Source organism: Vulpes lagopus, chromosome 2 (genome assembly GCF_018345385.1).
Source record: "Vulpes lagopus strain Blue_001 chromosome 2, ASM1834538v1, whole genome shotgun sequence".
NCBI lineage: Eukaryota > Metazoa > Chordata > Mammalia > Carnivora > Canidae > Vulpes > Vulpes lagopus.
Genome location: NC_054825.1, coordinates 166,783,839 through 166,805,532, shown reverse-complemented (window position 1 = coordinate 166,805,532; position 21,694 = coordinate 166,783,839). Strand labels below are relative to the sequence as shown.

The window sequence follows — 21,694 nt, the reverse complement described above, 5'->3', positions numbered from 1 at the left end:
TAAATACATAAATAAAAACTTTAAAAAAAAAAAAAAAAAAGCATATGGCAGCCCCAGTGTATGTGTGAGGAGCCCCAGGTGTGGGCATGTACGTTTGTTGGGAAAAGGGTATGCAGGTGTGTGGGTGCCCAGGTGTGTGGGTACGGGGGCATGCTAAGGGGCATGAAGGTCTGCTGGGTGAAGGGTACGGGGGGCTGGTCCGGGACTGTCCAGACGCCCTAGTTGGCTGTACTGGGTGTGTGGGGGCCGAGTGTCTGTCTATAGCTGCATGGTGTCCTTATGCATGTTTCCAGATGTGCAAGTCGGGAGGGGATTAGTTGTGATTTTCTGGTTCTGGTGCCCCTGCTGGGAGGGTGTGCAGATGTCTGAGGGTGTCCAGGTGTCTGAGTGTACATGTGTGTCTGTGTGGGTCCCCGCTGTCATGGAATCAGAGCATCAGGCCCCAGCATCTCGGCCTGTGCCTAGGGGAGGCCTGGGGCTCTGGGGCTCTGTTGTGAGTAGGTTCCTGGGGTCTGAGAGAGGCCAAGGGCTTTGGGGCCACAGGTGACTGAGCTTCTCTTCTCTCCCCTCCAGATTGTATCGGCTGTGCACTACTGTCACCAGAAAAACATCGTGCACAGGGATCTGAAGGTGAGCCCCCCGACTTCAGCCCACAGACCACCCACCCACACTTGTCCCCAGTCCCACCTCCAGCAGCCCTGGGGATCCCCTAGGGCCTCCACATTCCCCTTTCCTTCCCATCCTCCTCCCTCAGCATCCAGGGCCCCTTGACTCTTTCCCAAGCTCTGGTGTCCAAGGAAGGCCAGCAGATGGGGGAGCAGGTAGGGAGGTGGGGGAAGGAGGGGAGAATTGAAAGAAAGAAACAAAATGTCCCAGGACATCCCACACGAGTATGTGTGTGCTGAGCAAGGACACAGGACACCATAAAGGGCTTACCCACTCTCAGAGCCTCTGGAGCCTTGGCATCTCTCAGAAACCTTCAAGAACTAAGGTTTTAGAGCTGCAGGGTCGCATGACCTCTGGGTCTTAGAATCACAGGCATCTCTGAACTTGAGAAGGAAGGATTTTTGAGAGAGAGAGAGAGAGAGAGAGCCCCTGAAGCAAGCCCCAGCCAGCCTGGACCCCTGCTCCACACCCCCCACCCGGAGAGAACCACCTGTCTCAGGGCTTCTCGTCCCAGACCAGAGAGAGAAACCCTTGTCCTGCTCAATCAAGTTGTTGTTTTTTTTTTTTTTTAAAAGATTTTATTTATTTATTCATGAGAGACACAAAGAGAGAGCCAGAGACATAGGCAGAAGGAGAAGCAGGCTCCCTGCAGGGAGCCCAGTGTGGGACTTGATCCTGGGACCCCGGGATCACCCCCTGCAAAGGCAGACGCTCAACCACTGAGCCACCCAGGTACCCCTCAAATTGAGTTGTCTTGACTCTCATTTCTTGAGCACCTCCTGTGTGTGAGGCGCTCTGCTTTACGGAAGGTCTTCTCAAGGTTATCTAGAGTGAAGGACCAGGTTTAATATTTTCAATTCCCAGTCCACTGTGATACATGCTTTTGTGAAGTACAGTAAAGATGAAGTGAACAACAACGAAAAAGATATCCAAAACGCAAGACCAATTTTTTAAAACTATAATTATTAGATTCAGAAAAGCCATAAAAATCGACTGTCAAATCGCTGTAGAAGTTTCTAGACTCTCTGCCTTGTCTATACCCACCCTCTGAGAAAGCCCCTTGGGGTTTGGGAGTCTGCCGTCACCTGGAGGAGGCACGCCCCCTGGTGGAGGGTCCTGGAAGTGGCTGGAAGGAGTTTAGGAGATCTGGTTTAGGGCACACAGAGGGGGCCAGCCCAGGCTGGACTGTGGAGCCTCAACACCAGGAAGGGAAGTGTCACCCCTGAGCAAGAGTGAGATGCCATTACACTGAGGTTGGGGGAAACTCTGAAACGTGTCTTTGTTGGTTCTCTGCCCCGTTGGGTTGTAGGTGGGAGGGATGGTATCCAAATCAACCAGGAGGTAGGGAGACCGTGAAGAAGCCGTAGGTGCCAGTGGCCTGGCTGCGGAGAGGCAATGGTTGGGACAGGCCAGACGTGAACAGTACTTTGAAAAGTGGGTATGTATACCCAGATCTGCAGGAGGCAGGAAGCTGGAGACTCCTTCCACACTCCAGCCATGAGGAGGCCAGGCCCCCCCCCCTTTTTTTTCTTTTTTTTTAAGATTTTACACAGAGAGAGAGAGAGAGAGAGAGGCAGAGACACAGGCAGAGGAAGAGCCAGGCTCCCTGCAGGGAGCCCAATGCAGGACTCAATCCCAGAACCCCAGGATCACATCCTGAGCCAAAGGCAGGTGCTCAACCACTTAGCCACCAGGCATCCCAAGGCCAGGCCTCCTTTGGAGTCTGGCTGGGCCACTTTCTTGCTGTGGGCATGAGGTGGTCTCCCTAAGGCTCAGTTTCCTTGCTTATGAAATGACGTTTATAAAAATGTTTAAAAATATGACTTTTTTTTTTCATTTTTATGAGTCTTGAGCAGCCAGTGCTCATGTTTTCTTTTCCTGCTCAGAAAACAGAGGTTCAAGAAAGGGCCAGGAGATTGCCTGAGAACCCCCAGCTCTGCAGACCACATGGCATAATAATGGCCAATGTTATATAGTCCTTGCTGGATAGCGAAAGATTGTTCTAGGCCTTTTAGAATTCACTTAATTCTCAAATGGCCTCATGAGGTAGAAGCTATGATTATCCTCCATCTATGGATGAGAAAACCGAGGCCCAGACAGATAAAGTCACGCCCAAGGTCACATAGGGAGTGGGGGACCGGGCCACAGTCAGTATAGGTCCATAGGGGGGCAGCTCCAGAGCCTGTGTTCCTGTCCACCACACACACCCACCTCCTACCCTCTCCCAGGCTGAGAACCTGTTGCTGGATGCCGAGGCCAACATCAAGATCGCTGACTTTGGCTTCAGCAACGAGTTTACTCTGGGCTCGAAGTTGGACACGTTCTGTGGGAGCCCCCCGTATGCTGCGCCAGAGCTGTTCCAGGGCAAGAAGTATGATGGGCCAGAGGTGGACATCTGGAGCCTCGGCGTCATCCTGTACACCCTCGTCAGCGGCTCCCTGCCCTTCGATGGGCACAACCTCAAGGTGCTGGGTGGGGCTGGCATGGAGCTCTTCATCTCCTGGGAAGGGTCTCTCTGCACCCCTCCTGCAATCGGGGGCCCCCCAACCTCTCTCCCTACACCTGCTTTGTAGAGGGCCAGAGGGACGGGGCTGGCCTGAGGTCATATAGCAAGACGGGCAGGGGGTGGGGGGAGGCAGGACCCAGGTCCCCATGGTCAGTCGCATGGCCAGCCCAAGTGGATCGTGCTCACTCCCTCATTCAATCACTAAATATTTATTACCTGCCATCAGGCGCAGGGGGTTGTCAGGTTCTATTCTAGGTTTTACAGATACAGTACGAACAAAAGAGACAAAAATCTCTGCCTTCCAACATGCCAGCCCATGGGTTGAGTTGACCCCCGAGAACACGCTAAGTGGGAAAAGCCAATCACAAAAGGCCACCCATTGTGTGATTCCATTCCTATGAAATGTCCAGAACAAGCAAATCCAGAGAGATGGGAAGCAGATGAGTGGTTGCCACAGGCTGGGGGGCGTTGGAGAACAGGCTTTCTTCAGAGAGGGAGGGGGGCGAAAATGTTCTAGAACTGACCGGTGAGGTCTACAAAACTCGGTGAACCTACTGAAAACCTTTTGCATGGGGCGGCACTTCAAACGGAAAAATCCCTGCCCTCCCGGGAAAGAGCAGAGCTGGGCCGAAAACAAAATAGATAAGCAAAATGTGTATCATGTCAGATACTGGCCAGTGCTGGGGGTGGGGGTGGGGGTGGGGACACAGAATGGTGGGAAGTGTGCACTGAGTGGCAGGGTCCCATGGGGTTCTCCTCTGACCTTTTTATCGGGAAACATCGCCTATAGAAGGGTCACAGGATGAGAACGAACGACTCGTGGTGGGGCCTTTTGGGAGATGCTCTGGTCAGTAGTGTGGGGACACTCTGGCCCTATCAGTCTGTCCCAGCACATTGTTACTGTTCCTGTGGGGTTAGTGGCAGCCACGATGTCCCTCTGTCCCTAGAGTCCAGAGTAAGTGCTACTTCAATATTAGGAGGGGGAACCCCTTCTATGCAGAGGCCTCAGCTGAGCGGCCTTGTAGCTGAGGTGGGGTGTGCTAAGTGCTCACTATCACTGAATAATCTCTCTGAGCCCCAAGCATGAAGCCAAGAGACCTTTTCAGAGGGCCACGCCGGCGTCTCACTTGCCCCAGGCCCTTGTCACTTGCTCTCCTGGCTTCCCCACCAGGGCCCCCGAAACCTTTCTGGGCAAAGGAAGACAGGCAGCTGGGGGCAGGTCGCCTCTCTGTCATTTCCTTGTAAGTGCCTGGGCACATACCCTCTTTCTGAACCAGTTTCCCCACCTGTAAGATGGGGCCATTAAGAACATCCACTTAGAGCCAAACTGGGTGTCTAAAGCCCACCTCCGGGACCCGGCATCTGGCCAGGCCGTTACACTCGGGAGCCGCACCGGTAGAGGTGTCAATGGCCTAGTGGCTGCTTCTCACTACCTGGTGACAGAGGCAGGGTGGTGCAGTGGTTATACAGCGCAGGCTCCGGAGCCGGACTGCCTGCGTTTCAGCCCCGGCCCTGCCATTTTTCTGGCTGCACGCCCCTAGCACAGGTGACTTACCCTCTCTGGGCCTCAGTTTCCTTGTTGAAAGATGGACATCATAGCCTGTATCACAGCTCTGTTGTGAGCACAGATGTACTTTGCATAAAGACTTAGAACACTGCCCAGGCCCTGGGTGAGTGCTCTGCTCCGAAAGTGATACTCATTATAATTAAATATTCACGACCCTTCGGGTTGGGCTGCTCTGTGGACCCAGGAGGCTCCCGGGTTGGGCTGCTCTGTGGACCCAGGAGGCTCCCGGGCACATGCGTCTTCTAGCCCTTTTAGGAGAATGCTGGGAAGGGAGCTCCCAGGCCAGTCCCCAGTCCCCACGCAGAGCAGAGCTTCACCCGGAGACTCCCCCGCACCCACATCACCTGTCCCCCTCCATTTCCTGAGGGTGGAGGAGCTCTCTCTGGTCCTCCATGCCATGGCGAGTGGAATTTATTTTCTCCGTCTTGGCAGGACACCTCATAAAAGGCCCTTTACAAAAAAAAAAAAAAGTCTGCATGTAAATCAGTTCTCATTCTTTGAGACTGCCAGGGTCTCAGGGATGCCTAGGGGAGGGGGGATCCGAGGGTGGGAGCCGGGTGGGCAGGATCCCCCACACACCCCGCTCTTCCCCCTCCATAAACCTAATACTGAAGTAGCACTTACTCTGGGCCACACACGTGCTGGGCACTTGACTTAAACTTACTGACACCCTGGCCTGTGAAGTGGGTGCTGTGAGCGCTGGGTATAGAGGAGGAGACTGAGACCCCGGATGCTGACTTGCCTCTGACCAGGCCTTGTAGAAGTCACTTCCCCTGCGAGATTTCCTCTGAATGAAGGTGCATATAGGGCTCCCATTCTACAGATGGGGAATTGCGGTCAGGAGGGAGGGGTGGGGTTTTGCCACCTGTTTGCTTCTGTGAAGGAATTGGGAGAAAGATGAGCGTGTGTGCTCTGTGTGTGTGTGTGTGTGTGTGTGTGTGTGTGTGTATCTGTGATGGGTGGGGAAGTGGGGTGGACCCCGCCTCCAGTAACCCCATCCCCCCAGGAGCTGCGGGAGCGAGTCCTCAGAGGGAAGTACCGGGTCCCTTTCTACATGTCAACAGACTGTGAGAGCATCCTGCGGAGATTTTTGGTGCTGAACCCAGCTAAACGCTGTACTCTCGAGGTAAGCCCCAGCCCCACACCCCTCACATTGCAGCCTTCTTGCCCTCATTTTTCCTCTCCTGTGTCCCATCTGCTTATGATCCCAGCTGGGAGGGGGAGGGAAGCCAGGCAGCCCCAGGGAAAAGGCTCCTAGGCCCGTCTCAACGCCACCCCCAAACAGCTTCGCCCACTCCCCGCCATGCCAGTAATTAGCTAATGAGCTCCTAGGCTGATTACAGGGTGCTGGGGACCCAGATGATGCGGAGGAGGGAGGTGACATCGGGAGGCTCCGGCAGGGGCACTAGGGGTATGGGTGAGGAGGCGCCAGCTCTCAGGAAGCCCTCGATTCTGGGGGGTTAGGTCTTGGAAGTGGGGGGCAGGGCAGGCGGCCCTACATGGGCCTTCTTTTCCTCAATTGCTTCTGACACCTGTCTTCCCCCTTCCTGATCCTGCCCCCCAATCCCTGCAGCAAATCATGAAAGACAAATGGATCAACATTGGCTATGAGGGTGAGGAGCTGAAGCCATACACGGAGCCCGAAGAGGATTTCGGGGACACCAAGCGAATTGGTGAGGGTCAGGGAGAGCAGGTGCCCTAGTTGCTCAGTGCCACGGAGCCAGGGGTTATAGGAGGTTCCCAGCACCTGCCCCTCCGGTCAGTGCATGAGAGAAATTTGCAAGGCAATTAGGGACAGCGGAGAAGTCTAGGCTCTCATCCTTGTGCTGCCACTTTTCTAGCTGTGTGACCCTGGGCAAGTGGCTTCTCCTCTCAGTGCTTCTATTTCCTCATCCATAAAACGGGACGATTGTAGAACTTATCATAGGGTTGTGAATATATTAAATGAGTTAATCTATGTAAAGTGTTTTGACAATTAAGACACAAAAGGAAATCATAGATCACGTCCAGAAGTGTTTGGGCCTAAGTCATTGGTAAAGCACACGTTTGGGGCAAATCCCCATGTGGACATGTGCCTCACCCACCAACCCTTTGGTCCCAGATCCTCCAGCCTGGAACCCTTGAACTCTTTGCTCCCCAAAGCATTAGCCCTGAAAGAGCCCCTTAAGAACTATCCAGTAACCCTCCAAGGCCACCATTAGAGCTGGCTGCGTTAATTAGGACTGTCATGGTTGTACATAAGAGAAAATCCAAGCTGTTCGGGTTTATGCCAATAATAATAATAGGCTGGACCATTTGAAACTAGGTGAAAACTTGTTAATGTCAGCAATTTTATATGGTTATAACCTCACAGTCATCACTGATTCATTCACATAACTATAAAGGCCAGGGTATGTGGGCTTCAGGCACAGCTGGATTCAGGTGCTCAGAGACAGTCGTTGGGAATCTTAGTGGTGGCTTCCCTCCCAGGCAGCTCTGGCCACAGGAACATGCTGGCAACTGCATATCCTAGTGGCCTGGGCACCCCAACAAGAAGAAGAGCCACTTCCCTAAATGTTCTGATAGAAGCTCTAGGCTGGTACCCATTGGCTACCCCTGAACCAGTCAGTGTGTTCTGGGGATGGAATGCTCTGATTGGCCAGAGCCGGGTCATATGCCCACCCTGAACCAATCAGTGTGGCCTTGGGGATGGAATACTCTATTTGATCAGACCTGGGTTATATACCTGCCCGTGGGGCTCAGTGCGGGCAGGAGTCAGGCAGGTGATCTGAGCTGGAAAGAGATCTTGCAAGGAAATCAGGGTGCTGCTGGTAGAAAAGAGGAATGGATACTAAAGAGGCCAAAGAGCAGGCATTGCTATGTGACACAGAAACGAGTGGAAGGGAAGGGTCTGGGGAGATTGAACCTCCTCTCCATCCCCCTCTCCCAGAGGTGATGGTGGGTATGGGCTACACGCGGGAAGAAATCAAAGAGGCCTTGACCAGCCAGAAGTACAACGAAGTGACCGCCACCTACCTCCTGCTGGGCAGGAAGACTGAGGTCAGAAGGCGCCAGGGGCATTTGGGATGCGCGGTGCCCGGGGTGGAGGGACTTCTGGGGCAGAGGGGATGGAGGCTGAGCCTCCTCATCTGTCATCCTCCTGCAGGAGGGTGGGGACCGGGGCACCCCGGGGCTGGCCCTGGCACGGGTGCGGGCGCCCAGCGACACTACCAATGGAACAGGCTCCAGCAAAGGCACCAGCCACAGCAAAGGACAGCGGAGTTCCTCCTCCACCTACCACCGCCAGCGCAGGCATAGCGACTTCTGTGAGTATGACCCCCACATGCCTTCACACGCCATCCTGGGCTCCGAGGCCTCAGACCTGCCTTACATTGGGGTTGTCTGGCTGGCAGGCAACAGAAACCTCTGCTCGAGCCAGCTGCAGAGAAGGGAGGAATTTTGTATAAAGATGCAGAGACATTATAGGGGACCTGGAGGTGGGAACACACAGGATCAGGAAGGGATTAGAAACTGGAAGAGCAGCCAGAGCAGATGCTGTTTCTTGATTCCTCTCTATTCCCCTGGCTTTCCCTTTCTCTTACTTGTCTCACGTTATCTTTTTCCCAATCTCTCTGTGTTAGAGACCAGCCCAAATGATAGCTGGAATCCGTTTGGTCCACTTATCAGGGATAGAGCACTCACGTCAGGGTCCACTTGGGATTAAGCCACTGTGATCAGGACACGTTGCACAAAGTGGCTGCTGAGAGCCTGCCCTCTGGCTCTCCTCCGCACTGAAATGTTGAGAGGCCCTTCCTAGTGGAAAGGGGCTGGGCAGACATCTAGTTGTACCCCACATTCTGTAACTGAAAGAGATCTCATCGCCCACAGAAAACAGACCCCATCACCACCACCACAGATGAGGCAAGGAAACTTCCAAGAGGTCTCTCACCCATACCCTCCTCAAAGGTGAACCCTCCCACCTATTCTTGCAATAGCTCTTTTGAGATATAACTCATATACCGTATAATTCACCCATGCAAAGTGGACGATTCAATGGTATTAGTATTTTCAGAGTTGTGCAGCCATTACCACAACACAGTTTAACACATTTCATCACCCCAGGAAGAAACTCCACAAGCCCTAGATAGCCATCGACCCCCAAACCCCCATCCACCACCCCCCTAGCCCCTGACAACCTCCAGTCTATTCCCCATCTCTACAGATTCCCCTATTCTGGATATCTTGTATAAGAGCAGTCATACAAGCTGTGGCCTTCTGCGTCTGGCTTCTTTCACTCAGGATAACACTTTCATCCACGTTTAAGCATAAACGAGCACTTTGTCCCTTTTAATGGCCCAGTAATATTCCATTCCATGGGTCTATCACATTTGGTTTTTCCATTCATCAACTGATGGACGTTGCATTGATTTCACCTTTTGGCGATTGTGGGTCATGCATCGTGGACGTTCGAGTACAACGTTATGTATGGCCGTACGTGTTCGTTTCTCTTGGGCGGGTACCTAGGAATGAACCGGGTCACTTGGTAACTCTGTGTTTAGCAGTGGAGGAACAGTCCAACTCTCCCTGACTTTGCAGCCCTGCTTCACAATGCTTAACTCTGGGACAGGCATTAGCATGGGGAAGGGGGTGTTGGGGAAACTCAAGCCTCTGTCCTGAGCAGGAAGTGTGGGATCTGGATGGTCAAGCCATTCCCCTTCCCTGGATTTCCTTTTTCCACCTATAAAATAGTCAGATTGGCACAGAAAGTCGCTAAGAAGCTTATGCCTCTAACATCCTCTGGTTCTAGCATGGTAATCTTAACACCCACGTGGAAACCTTCTGGGTTCCAAAGGTTCTCAGGGGATTGTCGATGGGTGCCCTGTATCCATCACTGCAGAACTTGTGCTTCTGGGACCTTGGAGCATTGAGGTTCCTGGGGACTTAATATGTAGAAGTTTCGACAGTTCAAAGGGCAGTTCAGTCCCATGAATGCATTTAAACCCACTGGCTCTAGAACTACAATTTCCTAAGATGTTCCAAAGTACCAGATTTGGTTTTGGGTTTTTGTTTGTTTGTTTGTTTGTTTTTTTAGGTTTTATATATTTATTCATGAGGGACACAGAGAGGGAGAGTCATTGGCAGAGGGAGAAGCAGGATCCATGCAGGGAGCCTGATGCGGGACTTGATCCCAGGACCCCGGGATCATGACCTGAGCTACAGGCAGACACTCAACCACTGAGCCACCCAGGCATCCCTTGAGCATCCGATTCTTTTTTTTTTTTAATATACTTTAATATAACGCCTGATTTTATTTTTTTAAAGATTTTATTTATTCATGAGAGACCAGAGAGAGAGAGAGAGATTGGCAGAGACACAGGCAGAGGGAGAAGCAGGCTCCCTGCAGGGAGCCTGACATGGGACTTGATCCCGGGTCTCAAGGATCAGGCCCTGGGCTGAAGGCGGCGCTAAACCACGGAGCCACCCCGGCTGCCCGAGCATCCGATTCTTGATTGCAGCTCAGATCATGAGATTGAGCCCTGCCTTGGGCTCCATGCTCAGTGAGGAGTCTGCTTGATATTCTCTTTCCCTCTGCCCCCCTCCCCTCCAAAAAAAAAGTTAAAAAAAAAAAGAGAGACATAACTATACATAAATACAATACTAACATATTCACATAACTTAAGGTAATATTCTCTCTTTTAGATCTTTAAATAAAAGATTTTATTTACTTATTCATGAGAGACACACAGAGAGAGGCAGAGACATAGGCAGAGGGAGAAGCAGGCTCCATGCAGAGAGCCTGATGTGGGACTCGATCCCAGGACTCCAGGATCACACCATGAGCCAAAAGCAGATGCTCAACTGCTAAGCCACCCAGCCGTCCCAATATTCTCACTTTTTTTTTTTTTAAGATTTTGTTTATTTATTCATGAGAGACACAGAGAGGAAGAGAGGCAGAGACACAGGTAGAGGGAGAAACAGGCTCCACGCAGGGAGCCCGACGTGGGACTCTATCCCAGGTCTCCAGGATCAGGCCCTGGGCTGAAGGTGGCGCTAAACCACTGAGTCACCTGGGCTGCCCATATTCTCACCTTTAAGACAAATGAGAGCCTTTTAAGATGTTCACACATAAACAAGTAGATAAATAGAAAAATGTAGAGATCTACACATTTCCCCTTCTACAAATGACAGCACACCTTAGACCACAGGCTCTGCCTTTTCTGCTCTGCAGTCTTAAAGATCATAAGATACATAAGCAGCTTCCTCCTCATAGCTGTAGAGTATTTCATCGTATAGAAATAGCTTAATTTCATTTAGCCATTCCTCTCCTAAGGGGTACCTAGGCTGGTCTCAGTCTTTTGGCCTTAAAAACAAATCGTGATGAGGAGTGCCTAGGTGGCTCAGTCAGTTAAGTGTCCGACTTTGGTTTAGGTCATGATCCTGGGGTCCTGGGATCAGGCCCCATGTTGAGCTACACACTCAGCGTGGAGTCTGCTTCTCCCTCTCCCTCTGCCCCTCCTCCTGTTCATGCCCCCCCCCCCAATAAATAAAATCTTAAAAAAAAAATACCAATGCAGTGAATAACCTGCTCATGCATCATGTCATTTACATGGAGTTGGGGGTCAGGGTGCACATTTGTCATTTGGACAGATAGGGTCAGTATGGCTCACACTGGAGCTTGCAGCCTATGTGAGGAATTCTGAGGTTCTCAGGATCACTCAGAGTAGGCTCTGGCTCTTCCAGGTGACGCGAGCCCTAACTATCCCCTCCCTCCACCAGGTGGCCCATCCCCCGCACCCCTACACCCCAAGCGCAGCCCAACCAGCACCGGGGACGCGGAGCTGAAGGAAGAGCGACTGCCAGGCCGGAAGGCGAGCTGCAGTGCTGCCGGAAGCGGGAGCCGGGGGCTGCCCCCCTCCAGCCCCATGGTCAGCAGCGCCCACAACCCCAACAAGGCAGAGATCCCAGAGCGGCGGAAGGACAGCACGAGCACCCCTGTGAGTGGCCAGGGCTGGGGGTCTGACCGCCTGGCTCACATATTGCAGACCCTGCTGTTCCCCATCCTGTTCCCCAGACCGCCACACAGCACTCCTTGTTCTCTTTGTTCATTCGTTCATCCCTTAGACATCTGAGTGCTCTCTCTGCCCGAGCCTGCGCTGGATATGCTAGCGTATAAATTAGCATTCGGTGTCAGAAAGAAGCACTCCACTTGCTTTAGGCAGGAGGGATTTCATACAGGGAAGGAAGTACTTACAAAGTTGAAGGAAGGGCTTGGTGCAGCAGGCAGTGGGTTCAACCCCACAGGAATGACACATCAGCACAGCAGAACTGACCCGCCAAAGGAACTGCCACCGCCGGGGCAGACCCTAGCACGGTTGAATTCCAGAACATGCGGTCATGACTGTAATTCAAGGCTCAGAAACATTGTTCTCTACCAGAAGGGCCCATGATGCCAGGAAGTCTAAAAAGAGGGACTGGGGCCTTTCTGAGCCAGAGCCTCACCTCATGACCTTGCCCATGTAAGCAGAAGGCAAAGGGGACAGGAAGGTGACTGCCACCCCATTGCCACCTTCCAGATCTTCTGGAATGTAAGGGTGGGCAGAACCCGTTCATACATGGATCCTGAGCTGCAGAGGAGTCTGGGGAATGTAGTACTTGGCCCTCCTGTTCTGCAGCTCCTCAGAACAGTAGGTTGAGGAAGGAAAGCGGCCTCCCCATCAGAGACAAGAGTGGAGGCAGGTCATAAGCAAGCAGTCAGTCCTCTGAGGCCACACAGGCCAGAGCTTGAGTTGCATTGGCAAGCTGTGTGACCCCCTTCCTGAGCCTGTCTTCCACCCTGTGAAATGGGTGCATCAGGGGACTTGGATTGTTGTCAGGCTCTCATAAGACATAAACTAACCTCCCACAGTGTCCAGCTCAGTAAGCCCTCAATATATGAAGGCTCTGGTTGTTGTTAAATTAAACCCATACCTAAAAAGATAGAAAAAAGGCGCACCTGTGTGGCTCAGCGGTTGAGCGTCTGCCTTTGGCTTAGGTCGTGGTCCCGGGGCTCTGGTTTCAAGTCCCACATCAGACTCCCCTCAGGGAACCTGCTTCTCCCTCTGCCTATGTCTCTGCCTCTCTCTATGTGTCTCCATAAATAAATAAAATCGTAAAAAAAAAAAAAAATAGAAAAAGAACAGCATATAAGCCCCCTTCCCCCCCCCCAAAAAAAAAATAAAAGGAAGGAAATAACAGAAGTCAATAAGGGAACAAGCAGCTATACACTAGAGAAACCCACCAAAGCTGCAATCCAGTTCTTAGGAAGAGTAAAACAATCACTGGGCCCCACGAATTACTAATATTGGAGATGAAAAGGAAAACTCTGTCCCAATGCAAAAAAACAGAAGGTATCAGGAACCACCTTATGCCAATAAGTGTGACGTCTTAGATGAAATGGACAGATGTCTTTCAAATCACAAGTGGCTCAAGAAAAAACAAAATCCGAACAGTCTTATATTCTTGTTCAAGAACTGGAATCCATAGCTTAAAACTTTCCCAGAAAGAAAATTCCTGACTCTTAAGTGGAATTGTGCCAAACACTGAAGGAAGGAATAACACCAACCTTAGAGAAACTCCCAGAGGATAGGAAATGAGGGATCACTTCCAGCACATTCGGGGAGGCAGCATCCACCTGCGCTCCCTGACCTGAGAGAGCTCGCAGTCCAGGGCAGGGTAGGGACGGATAAAGGGGGACAGATATTGACAATACAGAGTGATCAAGGTGGCGGGTGGGGACCCCAAGAAGGCAGCTGACTCAGCCAGATATATTATGAAAGATACATAGGTGGGAGTCAAGGGGAAAGGTGGGAGGAATATCCAAGTAGGGGGGCCGGGCGTGCAAAGGCCAGGAGGAGACACCCAAGTGTGCCATGAATAAGTATGCTGCGAAAAGCTTGACGTGGCTGGACTGTACCCAGGTGGGACAGAGCTGGGAGAGGAGTGGGTGAGGCTGCCCCCGCCAGGCACCGCCCCTGACCCGTTCTTCCTCAGCACCCCTGTCTCAGCCCCATGACTCTTAGCCTATGCTGCCCAGATGCCTCGTTACCTTCCCTTTTCTCCTGAAGTAAACCATCACCTACTCAGCCTTGGCCCCTGCCTCAATTATAACGAGGGAGGCCAGGGAGGATAAGTGGGGAGTTAAGGGGTGTCCCTTCACCCCCTCACTCCCTCCTGGCCATGTCTCCCACAGAACAACCTCCCTCCCAGCATGATGACCCGCAGAAACACCTACGTTTGCACAGAACGCCCTGGGGCTGAGCGCCCGTCCCTGTTGCCAAATGGCAAAGAGAATAGGTACGGAGAGGGGGCAGTAGTGGGGAGCGGGGTGTAGGGGAGCGGGGCCCTCCTTTATAGAAGATGATAACTGTTGTGGGGAAGGGGGCACCATGGGGAATGGGGAGTGTGTGTCTGCCCTTCCCTTGGCTGAATCTACCCATCTCCTAACCATCCCACCACTGCCGACCCCCGTGATAATCTTCCCCTCTTAATTAATTAGTCATCGGCCCCAAGAAAGCAGTCTGCCCTGTTCTCCGCCTACGAGCCTTGGGAAACTGAGTTGATTTTTTTTTTTTTTTTGAATGATCAATTTTTAGAACTTGAGAGAAGCCCCAGAATGTCACAGCTTCAACATCCTCTTGTTGGCTGGTTTTCAAACTAGCTTTCCTGAGTCTGTTCGGTCTCTCTCAGCTGGCAGGGGAGGGAAACCAGTGCAGACTGGCTGGAGCATAAAAGGGGGGTGAATTAGGGGTGCCCAGCTGGCTCCGAAGGTAGAGCATGTGACTCTTGATCTCAGGGTCGTGGGTTCAAGCGCCACGTTGGGTCGTTGGGTGTGGCGCCTACTTAGAAAAAAGGCACAGGGGATGAATTAGTTCACATCATGATTCAAGTTCAGGAGTGGGGCAGGCTTCAAAATAATGACACTCGCACCCACTAGGGGTCCTGGTGGGGTCTAGGGAACACTTGATCAACACAGGTTACTGTTGGGTGGGGACAGGATATGGAGTGGTTGAGAGCAGTGCTTCTGTGGCTACTAAGTTCTGAGGTCAAATCTTGCCTCTGCACTCTGCTAGCAGGATGACCTTTGGCAAGTCTCTGAGCCTCTGTTTCCTCCTCTGTAAGATGGGGCTGATGTTCTCTGCCTCTAGGCCCTGTTAGAGGGATCCAGTGGAGAGCAGGTGCATCCTGTACCTGGCACAAGGTCCATGACATAGAAGGCATTCGATGAGTGAGTGCTTATTTCACGGTCATTAAATAAAAACAGTAGTGAGTATTCATCAAGCAGGAATTGTATGCCAGGCCTTAGTTCGCTGGCTGAATGCCCCTGACAACTCTGTGAGGTAGATCCTGGTACCTCCATTTTACAGCTAAGGAAATGAGGCACAGAGAGGTTAGGTAACTTGTGCAAGGCCACACAGCTGGTAAATCAAGGAGCAGAGATTCCAGACTGATCCCAGCGTATTTGTAAACACTATAATGCATAGCCTTCCAGCTCTGGTCGAGAGACAGTGTATTAGTTAGATTGTAGACCAAAAAGAAACCAAGGTATAGTGGCTTAGTGAGAAGGAGGTGTAGTCCTCTCCGATAGAGCCTTCCAGAGGTAGGCAGGCAGGCAGGGCCCTCCAAGGACCCAGATTGAGTCTGCCAAACTCAACCTGAAGCTCCAGCTCTGGCACCGAGGCCACTGCACCAGCTGCCACCATTTCTCAACCAGCAAGAAGGATGGAAAGAATGGAGCGCAAGCTGCATTCTTTTTAGAGGCCTGACCCAGAAATGGGACAAAACACTTCTGTTTGTATCCCATTGGCCAGAGAATAGTCATGTGACCTGCCCTAACGGCAAGGGAGCTGGGAAATGTAGTCTCTGGCCAGATGGCCGTGTGCACCGCTCATACGCTCAGAAGTTTGGTTACTAAAAGTAAAACGAGGAGGACAGATTCCAAGGGAGAGGTAGTGGCATCTGCCGCCGTCAGGGTTCCCTCTTTGAGATCCAGGCTGGTCCTGGAGTCCTCCGAAGGATAGGAATTGTAGATCTGGCCCCTCCTGTCAGGACTGGGAGGGTCTGGAGGAGGGTCCTGGGACGCAGGAGCCACCACTGCCCACACAACACCTTGAGACAATTAGGAAGAGAGCCTTTTCTTACCTGTCAAAAAATCGTTGTAATGAGTAGAAGTCCCTTTGATGTTCACCTCTATTCCTGTCCCAAGTTTGAATAATGAAAGTTCAGATAGCAAAGTATTTGCAAAGTTGCTTTGGTTCCTGGGGTTTGGATGGCAAATGGCAAGAGATTCATCAAAAAATGTATCTGAACCGATTCAACTGCTGAGTTCAGAGAGAGGAGAATTAGGATACATTTGGGGTATGTAGGGTTTGAAGAAAGGACAGTTTAAAAAAAAAAAAAAAAAAAAAAAAAAAAAGAAAGGACAGTTTAAAGGACAGCCGACTTAGGAAGAAAGAAGAGTCAGTAAAATAGCTAGGGTTGTATAGTACACAGCCTGCCCAGCTGTACGTGGCAGCCTTGTCTCTGAGAACTAGGTTTTTTAATATGATCTCAAGACAGTAAAGAATCAGAGGACCTGGGGCCTTGGCCAGCCTCAAGACCCCACTCTGACTTGTCCCTTTCTGCCCACAGCTCGGGTACCCCACGGGTGCCCCCCGCCTCTCCCTCTAGTCACAGCCTGGCTCCCCCATCGGGGGAGCGGAGCCGCCTGGCACGCGGTTCCACCATCCGCAGCACCTTCCACGGTGGCCAGGTCCGGGACCGGAGGGCAGGGGGCGGGGGAGGCGGGGGTGTGCAGAATGGGCCCCCCGCCTCTCCCACGCTGGCCCACGAGGCCACCCCCCTGCCCACTGGGCGGCCCCGCCCCACCACCAACCTCTTCACCAAGCTGACCTCCAAACTGACCAGAAGGTGAGCCCCATGGGATGTGGGGGGCAGGGGTGGGGTGGGGGGCAATGGGGCCTAACCTGTCTTCTGCTCTGCTCTGCCTCCTGTACCCCACATCATTTCCTCCTCCTCTATCTCCTCCTCCTCCGTCACCCCTCACCTCCCCCCTCACACTACAGGGTTACCCTCGATCCCTCTAAACGGCAGAACTCTAACCGCTGCGTTTCGGGCGCCTCTCTGCCCCAGGGATCCAAGATCAGTAAGTCCCGTCCAGCCTCTGCTGTCCCTGACTCTGCCTCCCTGTCTGCATGTCCGACCTGAGTGTAGGGGGCTGGGGGGGGGGGCGTGTGCGTCCGGGAGGAGGACTGGTTGTGGGGTCTGGCTGTCCATGTGCTGTTAATAAGCAGTAGTCTGGCCTCGGGAGCCAGACCTTTGAGGTTCAGACCCCAGCTCTGCTGAGTGACCTTGGGCAAGTCACTCAACCTCTCTGGGCCTCGCCTTCCTCTTCTGTAAGATGGAGATAGCAATAACAGTGCCTTCCTCCTAGGGTTGTCATGTGGACTAAATGAGATGATATATGGACGGAGCTTAGAATGTTGCCTTGGACAATGATTTATGTTTATTCACCGAGCGCCTATTGTGTGCCTGGCACTCTCTTAAACCCTGGAATAGAGTGAACAGAATGTGTAAAATCCCAGCCCAGGGAGAGCCGATATTCTCCTCGGAGATCCAGACAGTGTACGGAGAAGAAAAATAGAGCAGGGAAGGGAGGTACAGTTTTAAATGGAGCAGGCCTCACTAAGGAGGTGCCTTTTGAGCAAAGCCCGAAGGAGGGGTGCGTGTGTGTGTCCGTGTCCTTCTATATGTAGGTGCGTGTCTCTGCCCACCCCCTTTCTCTTTCGCCTTCCAAATTCTTCAGTATCTCTCCTCTGACCTCCACTAACCCTTTCAGAATGGGTTCCCGTGCTGGGCATGGAGAGGGAGTTCGAATCCTGACTCCCAGCCCAGCTCCAGCCAGCAGGGAGGGACCGGGACCAGGGCTGAGGCAGGGGCTGCCCAGAGTCCTGGAGGCAGTGGGTTGGGGGAGGGGACTCCGGAGGTGCAGATCAGACACCCTGCCTCCCTTCCCCCCTCTAGGGTCACAGACGAACCTGAGAGAATCGGGGGACCTGAGGTCACAAGGTGAGTGCATGTGCCTACCCCTCTGACTGCCACACCAGCCCCTCCCCCTTTGTGTGCCTCAGACCCCACTTGTGTCCACACCACCCCATCCACCACCCCCATACCTTCAGATGGGACCTAAGCCTCATCCTCCAAGCCAGCTTTTAGAACTCACCCTCGGACCCTCCTTCTTCTGCCCGCTTCTCTTTATTTATTTTTTAAGACTGTATTTTATTTATTCATGAGAGACACAAAGCAAGAGGCAGAGAGGGAGCCCAATATGGGACTCGATCCCAGGACCCCAGGATCACGCCCTGAGCCAAAGTCAGATGCTCAACCACTGAGCCCCCCAGGCACCCCTCTGCATGTTCCTCTCGTGCCTCACCCCCCCATCCGTGAACACCGTCCCTTGACCATCCTAACGGCCAGCCTCTTCCACGTATGACCACACACCTCCCCCCGTCATCCAACGAAGCACCACTGTTGCCAACAGCTCAGGCACAGGTTACCTGTACAGCCCCAGATGATAAATAGTTGAGGCTTCAAGGGCCAGGTAATCTCTGTCTTGCCGTTTTGGCTCCGCCATAGTCTGTCGTGCAGAAGCAGCCAAAGTCAGTACAAAAACCAAGGGGCCGGTGGGATTCCCTTAACACTGCTTCACAAAAGCAGGCGGCCCTGTCCCTCCACAACCTGCTTTAGTTCCACACGACCCCCTGTAAAGCTCCCTATGCAAATAAAGGACCTCCCCACCAGTTCCAAAGGTCCCAGGACTGACTCTCATTGGCTGGAACTGAGTCACATGTCCACCCCTCAACCAACGCCTGTGGCCAGAAGGGTGGCATACTCTGATTGGTAGGACCCGGTCAAGCACTCCTCTTTGAACCAATCACAGCAGGCGGGGGGCAGAATGCTCTCACTGGCCAGAACTCAGTCTCGGGCTCAGCTTGGGGCTGAGGCTTAGTCCCCCCAGCCTCAGCCAGGAGTGCGAGGTGTGAAATGCTTCCCAAGAGGAGCACCCTCGGCCCTTCAGGCCCGACGTTCGTTTGTTGTGCGGGGCCCTCTCACACACCGCAGAACCTGTGTCCTCCCTGAGCGTGCCCAGCAGCACCCCCATCCCAAGATATTGCAATAATCAAAAAGCCCCCAGAAATTTCCAGCTGCCCCGTGGGAGGAGGCGATAGGAGGAGGTTGCATGCGTCGCCTCCACTCCCTTCCAGGAATTTAGAGACCGGGGAGGGGGGGCACTGGGAGCTGGAGGCTCCAGCTGGTGGTCGGTGTGTACAGCTGAGCCTGTCGCTGTCCCCAGGGTCAGAGAGGGCGGCGAGGAGTCGTCCCGGGTGGGAGCCGCGGGGCACCGTTCTCTCCGCTCCCCCACCCGCCGCCTTTGACCGCTACCGTGTTCTCGCCCCAGTTGCCATCTACCTTGGGATCAAACGGAAACCGCCCCCCGGCTACTCCGATTCCCCTGGAGTGTGAAGCTGACCAGCTCGCGCCCGCCCGAGGCCCTGATGGCGGCCCTGCGCCAGGCCACCGCGGCCGCCCGCTGCCGCTGCCGCCAGCCACAGCCGTTCCTGCTGGCCTGCCTGCACGGGGGTGCGGGCGGGCCCGAGCCCCTGTCCCACTTCGAAGTGGAGGTCTGCCAGCTGCCCCGGCCCGGCCTGCGGGGAGTTCTGTTCCGCCGCGTGGCCGGCACCGCCCTGGCCTTCCGCACCCTCGTCACCCGCATCTCCAACGACCTCGAGCTCTGAGCCACCACGGCCCGGGTCCCCTCCCCTTCCTCCCCCTCGTCCCCTTCACCTCTGCCACCCGGGGGAGAGGGGTCAGGGAGGGGAGTCTTCCCTCTGTCATCACCTCGGTTCCCGCGAATCCGATGTGGGGACAGAGATGGTCCGTCCTGTGGCCCAATCTCCATGGGCCGCCGGGCATGGGAGAAGCGGGAGGGGGCTGAGCAGGGGGAGCTGGCACCTTCCTGGAGCCTCCAGCTGGTCCTGTCCCCCCTCCCCCTGCGGGGAGGGGCACCCGAAAAGACTTTGGGGGCCGGGCAGGGGCAGAAAGGGAAACTGAGGAACCTCTTCCATCCCGCCCCATCCCCCCACCCCCAGCAGCTCAAGAATTAGGCCTTGGGCAGGGGTAGGAAGGGTTGCTGAGCCTAAAGACTGGAGAATGGAGGGGGGGCTGGAAGTGGGGGGGGTCAGAGAGGCAGATTCCTTCCCCTCCCCACCCCTCCCCTCATGCTGGAACCCTCCCTTCCCGCCCCAGGCTGGCGCGGGGCACTTTGTACAAACCTTGTAAATACCCCCACCCCCTCCCCTCTGCAGAGATCTCTCGAGGAGCTGCCGCTGTCACCTCCGGTTTTTAAGTTATTACACCCACCCCCTCCTGTCAGCCCCCTCACCTGCAGCCTGTCGCCCAATAAACTTAGGAGAGTCCCCCTCCCCCACGCTGACCCCAGGCTGTTCCTTCCCTGCCCTCACCTTCGAGTGAGACGAGGAGGAGGCAGTGTGTGACTTTGGGCCAGTGGTTCCTCCTTTCTGAGCCTCAATTTTCTCAGCTGCAGAATGGGCCTAGTGGGGGTGTGAGGGTCAAGGATGATGATGGTGGAGGGCAGGACAGAACTCGGCCTCATCCAGGAGGCCCCCGGTTCCTATATCGGTCCCCCATTCATTCACTCACGTGCCCACCCACATGTTATAGCGGACTCTAAGCCACTTCTTACACCAGTAGTACATTTATTCAATAAACAGTCATTGACCTGTGCCTACTCCATGCCAGGCCCGGTGCTGGACACGGAGACACAAGGAGCCCCTGTCTGTGGGGGATGTGGGTTCTGACACAAAACACTGGAGAGACTGTTGCACTGGGGAGTCCAGAAGAGAACGGGAGGGGAGTTGGGGAAATGATGCTGGAGTTGGGCTTTGAAGGATGAGTAGGAGTTGACGGGGTGTTGGGTATGCCCTGGGCAAAAGCCTGGGAGTCAGAGTGCATGACAGACCTTCAGAAAACTGGGTAATTTCGAGGTGGGTGCTGTGTGGGGGCTGGTGGAGAATTAGCAAGTGAAATGCTGTATTAGGACTAATAATCCATCTACACTTAAGCAAAACGGTTATTTGGCTTATGTTCCTTAATAGTGTGGGGGTGCCTGATTTCAGGTAAGGCTGAATCCAGGTAGCCAGCCATCTCCTCTTGGCTTTTTTTAGTGTGAATTTAGCAGTTTAATAGTTTCACCCCAGAGTTTCACCTGGCGCTCCCTGATGGCGGAAATGACCCCAGCAGTTCCAACCTATCGTCCCTTTGCCTAATTCCCTCCCCAGTAAGTTCCTCATTGCGAACTTTTGGCAAAAGTCCCAAGATGGACTCTTATTGGCCCAGAGAACACATGACTGTCCCCGAGCCAGTCAGTGTTGCTCTGGAGCCACCAGCTCCCTACCTAGAGCTGGACTTAGAGGGGAGAGGAAAGCCAAGGGTCCTTAGCCAGAGGAAGGGAATAGAAGCTCAATAAAGCTGAGCAGTAGAGGGCGGGGCTTGTACACACAGGGCCTCCTAGGTCAAAGCAAGCTGGGCTTTCATCCAAGGGCACTTAAGAGCCATGGAGGGTTGTATGTGTGGAGGAGGCTTAGTCTGCTGTGCCTCAGTTGCCCACTTGGGGCATGGTAGGGTCAATCCTTGTCTTCTTGGGACTTCATAGGAAAGTCGAGTGAGAAATGAAGGGTGGTAGAGACTGAGTGGTCAGTGTTGAAAAATTCAGGGTCTGGGGCAGAACTGCATTCCTGTCTTATGAGAGGCCAGAACAGGGATCTGCTGAAAAGTGTTTATTGATTCAGAGGTTGGGGAGTGGGAAACAACCAACTCCGTCTGGAAATTTAAATCCTTGCCGGGGGGGGGGGGGGTGTTCC

At 53.5% G+C, this 21,694-nt stretch overlaps 1 protein-coding gene across 2 annotated transcripts in view; it reads left to right on the top strand.

Annotated features, from left to right (window-relative positions):
• MARK4 (microtubule affinity regulating kinase 4) overlaps positions 1-20,558 on the top strand; it is a 29,689-nt gene extending 9,131 nt beyond the window's left edge. The window contains exons 7-18 of one of the 2 annotated variants that reach the window (XM_041746286.1): positions 574-630; positions 2,895-3,131; positions 5,746-5,865; positions 6,313-6,412; positions 7,669-7,778; positions 7,885-8,044; positions 11,496-11,713; positions 13,948-14,051; positions 16,386-16,664; positions 16,820-16,899; positions 17,778-17,822; positions 19,213-19,415. In XM_041746286.1, the coding sequence (XP_041602220.1) occupies positions 574-630; positions 2,895-3,131; positions 5,746-5,865; positions 6,313-6,412; positions 7,669-7,778; positions 7,885-8,044; positions 11,496-11,713; positions 13,948-14,051; positions 16,386-16,664; positions 16,820-16,899; positions 17,778-17,822; positions 19,213-19,277 (1,575 nt within the window). In that variant the 3' untranslated portion in view covers positions 19,278-19,415. Of the gene's footprint in view, positions 1-573; positions 631-2,894; positions 3,132-5,745; positions 5,866-6,312; positions 6,413-7,668; positions 7,779-7,884; positions 8,045-11,495; positions 11,714-13,947; positions 14,052-16,385; positions 16,665-16,819; positions 16,900-17,777; positions 17,823-19,212 lie in introns of both variants that reach the window. The other variant, XM_041746285.1, reaches the window with a different exon arrangement.
• Positions 20,559-21,694: the final 1,136 nt, after the last annotated feature.